We start from the raw sequence: 6,672 nt of genomic DNA on the forward strand, positions 1-6,672 counted from the left end.
CATAATGGACTCAGGGTGGCAACATGCTACACAATTCTATATGGTTAAATCATGGCAGGTGTACAAGTGCCTTGGAGGAGAAGTGCAGTGTGAGTCAGGATTTGGTTTAGTTTGGAGTGTCACAAAATATGACTAAGGAAGTGTGCTTGGAAGGCACAGGAGCAGGGAGCTATCAACAATTCAGCTGCATTTATGGCCTAAGCTGGTCAATGGTCTGGCCTATTTGCCACCATGCTTGGGGACGGAAGCCCAACAGCTCCGTCCCTTGTGCCTTGGAAGCAGGTCCCTTTACTTTTCATTCCGCAAGAAGAGGCAAGAGCCACATGCAAGTGTGCTTAGCTGAAGTCTCTCTACTCTCACTTGGCATCTTGGTCATATGCTGTATAGCTTGGCATCTTTTTGGCTTGGACACCAAAAAGTCCTTAGTTCCTGGAAGTAGAAAAGTCCCTGCCATTGATGAGACAAGCTGTGAAGCCTCAGATAACGTCATTGACTTGGTAAAAGGCAGATTCCTTTGGTCCTTGTTACCATGACATCAACTGACCTAATTACACATTTCTTATGTTAACTCAGCGGAGCTAGTTAGCTTACGCTTAAGAAACTCTGGTTACATTTACTTTCATCTTAGAAAATCAACCAGTGCAAGCTGTGGGCTCTGCAGGGGTGTGGACATGGAACACACTTGGGCTTTTTATTTCTGCTTCTGCCTCACACTAGGCTGGGGAATTGCTTCATGTTTTGGAACCTCCATTTTGGCAACTGGAAAATGGGGCTAATAATCATCCCTACGCTCTGTGAGATTCTTGAGATACTGAATGTAGATATCTAGGAGAACTCTTTCCTAAGACCTAACAGGCTCCATGCAGAGTCACTTGGAACTTAAACTCTTGTATAAAGCACAAACTTAGGATCCAAAAGAGACTAGGTCCAGGCCAGAAGGACAGTCTCTGAAGTCCTGGTTTTTGCACTGGGGTCTGCCTTCTGGTAGAGCAATTACTGGCAAGAGCGAGTTCCTGGGGAAATGGATATGTGCTGAGGGAGGGAGAGAGGGAGGGAGGAGAGCAGAGGCTTTCCTGTCAGGGGTGCAGAGAGCAGGAGAGGGGAGCCAGTAGAATGCAACTCTCCTGCCTTCTCCGGAGCTGAGGGCTCTGGGGGTGGCCTTCTGGGGTCAAGGTTCTCTATTGCCATGTCCCCTCCTCCGTGTTCCTGAAGCCGAGCCAGTGTGAAATAACAGTTTTTAATATAGTTGAGTGCAAAATCAAGCTTTAATGGCAAAGTCAAGCTTTAATGGCCAGTTTCTGCCCTTGATATTTTTCTTTCAAGTAAAGGCTCTGTTTTTATAGGGTGCTGCATTTCAGGGGGCTCCTCTTCTGGCCCCAACACTCACTCCCAACTGCTAAGTGTTCAGTGTTGTTCAGTTTATTGGTGCTGATGTCCAGTGACCTTGGGAACCTTTATTCATGTTCCCACAAGGCTTTGCTATTTCACAAAGTCGTAACTTCAACTCGTGCCTTGCTAAAAAGAAAGTGCAGTGAATTTTAGGATAAGTTTTCAAGAAAGATTGGCTTCCAGGAGAGAGAATGCCACCAGCAGGAATCTATGGGGAGAGCCACATGGCCTAATCCCTTCAGGCATTTTCACAGCCATTTAAAAAGATGTCTTCTGCAAACTCATCCAAATTAGCTAAAAATGCTTGACATGATGGACATGTCGTGTCTGTGGGCCAATATTCAATCCAGGTGGAGGAATCTAGAGGGTAGATGTACCTGTCAAGGCAAAAACGGAAACAGTGTTGGTGATGGTGGCCACAAACAGAGGAAAGCTATACTTGATTTCCTTGGGAAGAGATCATATGTGGGCAAGTGTGTGTGTATGAGTGTGTGATATGAGTGGTGTGTGTGTGTAAGTGTATGGTGTGTATGAGTGTGAGTGGTGTGTGTGAGTGTGATATGTGTGAGTAGGTGTGTGTGAATGTGTGTGGTGTGAGTAGGTGTGTATGAGTGTGTGGTGTGTGAATGTGTGTGGTGTGAGTGTTGTGTGTATAAGTGTATGTGTATATAAATGTGTGTGTGTGTGAGTGTGGTGTGTATGTATGTGTGTGTGTGGTGTGTGTGTATGAATGTGTGTGAATGTGGTGTGTGTACATGGGCATGTGTGTGGTGTGTCTCTCTACATTCAAGACTGCACACCGAGGGAGTGGACAGTGACCAGAGGATGTGGACGTGCGTTCTCAATTCCTCATTGGGTTTTGTCACTTGGATGGCTTAGCTCTCAGTCAAGGCTTCAGCTGTTGTGAAACTCAAGAGGGTCATTAATACTTATAATGCTTTGTTGGCTGAACTTAAGACACCAATGGAATGTGAGTGTAGCTAAGAATCAACGACACTCAGGTTGGAGAAGAGGCCAGAGCTACAAATGCTGGTGACTTACTTGAAACTGAAATTGAGTTTGATCTGCAGAGCCTCTTTGCCCATGATTAGATACTGCTTCCCTTTCACCAGACCAGCATTGGCACAGCTCGTCTTCCTAATGAAGGTGATTTCAGAGCCTTTCTCAGCAGTGGCTTCCCCTGAGAGACACATAAGGAGGGTTATCGGAGTCACATTTTAATGTTACAATTATGAACTCTCCTCTTGAGCTGCTCAGTTCCCCATGGCCATGAGAGGTGAATACTGTTGAAGAGGGGTACTACTCCTGTGGTTGATACGAGACTGCAGTCAGGCTGTCTGGGTTAAACACCATCAGTGCCACTTCCCACCATGTGGCTCTGGTCACTGATTTATGCTCCCTGTAGTAAGGGCTCAGTCCCTCATTTGAACAATGAGCATGACAATATTACTACAGAACTACTAAGAAGGCTAAATAGTCTAACATGAAAAGTGCTGAGGGCAAAGTAAGAGTTGTTAAGTGTTATTATTTCTCATAGATCCAGGATTACTGTTTAATAGTTTTGTTCAGTACTTATCTCCATGTGTTTTATATATATAATTAAGGATGTATTTGGTTGTTTAGAATATTATTCTAAGCTGTGTTACTTTTGTTTATGTTGCATTTGTTTAACTCTGTGAAGCTGTGTTACTGTGCCTGTCTAAAACACTTGATGGTCTAATGAAGAGCTGAACAGCCAATGGCAAGGCAGGAGAAAGGATGGGTGGGGCTGGCAGGCAGAGAGAAGATATAGAAGGAGAAATCTGGGAAAGGGATGAGGAGCAAAAGAACAAGAGGAGGACTTCAGGGGCCAGCCACATAGCCACACAGCCAGCTACAGAGTAAGAAATAATGAAAAGTATACAGGAATAGAAAAAGATAAAAGCCCAGAGGCAAAAGATAGAAGGGGATAATTTAAAGTTAAGAAAAGCTGACTAGAAACAAGACAAGCTAAGGCCAGGCATTTATAATTAAGAATAAGCCTTGTGTGTGATGTATTGGGGAGCTGGGTGGCAGACCTCCCAAAAGAGTGAAAAAACAACCAACAACATTTTGGTGTACCAACTTGGGGCTCTTAAATTTCCATAGGGCCTGAAAAAGCTTTTAAAGAAAAGGAAAGGAAAGAAAGACAAGGACATGACTGTGTCCTTTAAGAGCCACTGCAGATAAGCACTGGAGGTCTCCTGTTTCAAATCACCCTCTGGAGCAATGGAAGGATCTTTCTACTGGCACTTGGAGGAGACCCGATCTGGTGTTGGTGTGGGCCTGGGCTTCTGTTTATGTCTTTCCTCAGGACAATGAGGTTCCTCTTTGGATTCCTGAGCACTGTGTGCGCCTTGTGGCTGCTGCTGAAGCCCAACATGGCAGAGACCTATTGGGCCTTCGTGAAAAACTCTCCCCTTCTGATGCCAACAGGGATTGAGAGCACAATATGGCCAGCTTTGGCAAGCATTAAAGTAAGCCTAGGAACTGTAGACATGCGGTTGGATTCTCCAGAAGGTGATGTATGGTAACTGCTTTTTCAAGTATGTTTGAGAACGTGTCACCCAGACACCTTGGAGATTAAGGATAACCCTGAAGGTCACTGACCTCCATTTGTTAACAGTAGCATGCCAGCTAAGCCTTTTCTTTTTCAAAATCCTCTTCAAGCTGGTTTTCAGAAGTGGCTCTGTGCAACATTTATTGACCTCCTGAAATTCATTTAGCCCCCTTTGAAGATACCTTAAAATTTATGAGCCTAAATGTAGCCATTATAAGACCATTAGTTATGCTCCTTGTGAGCTGCCTGTTTTTTCTTTACGGTTCTTAGTTGTTCTTTTGCAGAGCTGCCAGATTAAGTCATGCTGGGATCAAGAAAAATGGGCCTTGGTGGTTTGTGTTTCTGGAGTTGTATCCATGCCAGTGGATGCCCACACACTCCAGAAGAGAATTTGACATTGCTGCTGCTGTTGTTGCTGTTATAGCAGAGGTGACCACCACTGCTATTGTTTCTGGGATTACCATTTCATAATTGCTTACTACAGCTAGCACAGTGGAGACCCTGGCAGCAAAAGTAGCTACCACAGTTAATCTTTCATTCTATTGGGCATGATAAATTTAATTCAATAGCTATATACATTGCAATTGGCTTTGAAAATTATAAATTTATAAACTCAAGTTCCATTTGTTTTTGGGATACCATCTTACAAGGACTCCAATTTGCAGTAAGGCTCATTAAGGAAGGGAATGGCTCAGTTAGCCTACTGGCTATGGGTGGTTAGGACTTCTGTTGGTCTTCTCTGTGTCAAACACACAGATTGCAAGCCCAGCACCACTTTGAGATCTTTGGCAGCAGTTAACTCTGCAACTCACACACGATTGAGCCTGTGTGATAATGAGTATTCAAAGATGGGTAATGCCTGGGAGGGTGCTCACCAACCTAAGACAGAGTGCCTGTGTAGCCTGGGCAGGCGTCTCCATGATGGGTAAGGTGACCTGCTGACGTCCCGCGCAACCTAAGTCAGAAGCTCATTTATTAGTAAAAGGGGGACCTGTAGGGCCCTGGCCCCCGTTTTGGGGTAACTGTTGCTTTGCTTGCTGACCTTGACCTTGATATCTTCCCTATGCTAATTCCCTGCCGGGTTCCACCCTCCTGAATGCTTAAGGGAAGTTTCTTGTCTGTGTATCCTGCATTATGGGCATTAACAGCTTAGATGCAAGATTGTAAAACATTGATAGTGAACTTCTGTCCTCTGGGGTTCTCCCATTGTGCTGTAAGCCTGTATTTAAGGCCTCCTCCCTCCTTCAATAAACAGCATTCGGCATTAAAAAAAAAGAGTCGCTGCTCAGCTGGCAATGCTTAATAAAAATGGCAAGCTAAGTAAAAACTGCTTGTAGCAACTCAGGTACCAGCTTCCATAGCTAGAAAGGTTTACTGCAGTTCCTCAGACAAACCTCTGACTGGCCACGAGTTTCATGCTTTGTTTTCATGACCTGAGAAGTGGGTGGAGCCAGCTGAGACCTGTGTGTGGAGGATCCAAGTATAGGTTAGCAGTTTAAAGGTTTGCTCACATGGTCAAAAAAGGCTGAAGACACATAATAAAAGAGGTCCAGATGGAAAAACTTTTAAATAAATTACAGTGTGTTTTACAATGTGCATAGGCTTAAGAAAGGAAAAAAGGTATAGTCATAGAAAGAAATGAATAGTATAAAAATAATAATAAAGTCTTTAAAGACAGAGTAATAATAACATAAAAGAAAAAAGCCACGTAAGATGGGAAATACACAGGGAGTCTGGATCCTGTATGTTATTGTGTTGAATTTGAATTTTTTTGATTGTTGAAAAGCAAAGGACAGCTGCAAAGAGACCTGGAATTGAAAGAGGAACTGTTGAAATAAACCAGCCTATATACTTTAGGAATGCCTTAACTTCTAGAAAGTCAAAAATTGTATTTGTCAAATGGAAAGCAAAAATGCTTTGGAGTTTTGTTCCCACAGGAGATGAGAGGCTGTGGATTCCTTCAGCGTTAATATAGATCAGGTTTGATCAGGTGAGACCTCCTGAATCTTGACAGGTGATATCTATCAGCAAAGGTTACTGTTGGTCTTCTCAGGACTTGGCCATTATCTCAAATTTTCTCTCTGGGACCCTAAAGATACTTCGTCCACAAACAGCAGGAAGCAGTTTTGAGAATACTAGTCCCAAATTTCCAAGAGTTGGGGGGTGTGGGTGATTTTTGGTTATTTGGTGGGTGATGGATGTTTGTTATTATTTAGGAGAATATAGAATATTGATACAAACTTAAAGCTATTTTTGTTATGCTGTATATATGTTTCTAGTCTTGTTTAAAGGATTTTTGTATATTGATAAAAATTAAGGGTTATTTTTGTTACAACATATTGTATATATGTTTCTATTCTTGTTTAAAGTATTGTACCTATGCAGTTTATTTAAAAATGTAAGGTAAAATTCTAGTTTTTGAAAGCTATTATTATAAATTATATAGGAAAATCAAGAAACATAGGTCAGTAGTTAGTCATTTATAACCATCATATTTGTAGATATGTTAGGTATGTTTTCTAGGTTAAATAGATATATTTTAGATAGATGGTCTTCAAATACTTCAAAGACCTATAGAATATGGTATTTAAAATGTTTTGTTAGTTTAAAGTTTTTTTTTAATGACAATGAGACACATCTGCTCCTGGCATCACCAATTTACTTCAGAGAAGACGATGGGCATTGAAGAAACTCCTTATGGAGTT

The 6,672-nt window shown here is 42.3% G+C and overlaps 1 protein-coding gene across 1 annotated transcript in view; it reads right to left on the reverse strand.

The window, feature by feature from the left end:
* Window positions 1–1,335: 1,335 nt before the first annotated feature.
* Window positions 1,336–6,672, reverse strand: part of C5 (complement C5) — a 127,940-nt gene continuing 122,603 nt past the window's right edge. The window contains exons 40-41 of the mRNA XM_059259052.1: window positions 2,431–2,569; window positions 1,336–1,766 (exon numbers count right to left, since the gene is read on the reverse strand). Of these exons, the coding sequence (XP_059115035.1) occupies window positions 1,628–1,766; window positions 2,431–2,569 (278 nt within the window). The 3' untranslated portion in view covers window positions 1,336–1,627. The remainder of the gene's footprint in view (window positions 1,767–2,430; window positions 2,570–6,672) is intronic.

The sequence above is a fragment of the Peromyscus eremicus genome, chromosome 4 (assembly GCF_949786415.1).
Source record: "Peromyscus eremicus chromosome 4, PerEre_H2_v1, whole genome shotgun sequence".
Classification (NCBI taxonomy): Eukaryota; Metazoa; Chordata; class Mammalia; order Rodentia; family Cricetidae; genus Peromyscus; species Peromyscus eremicus.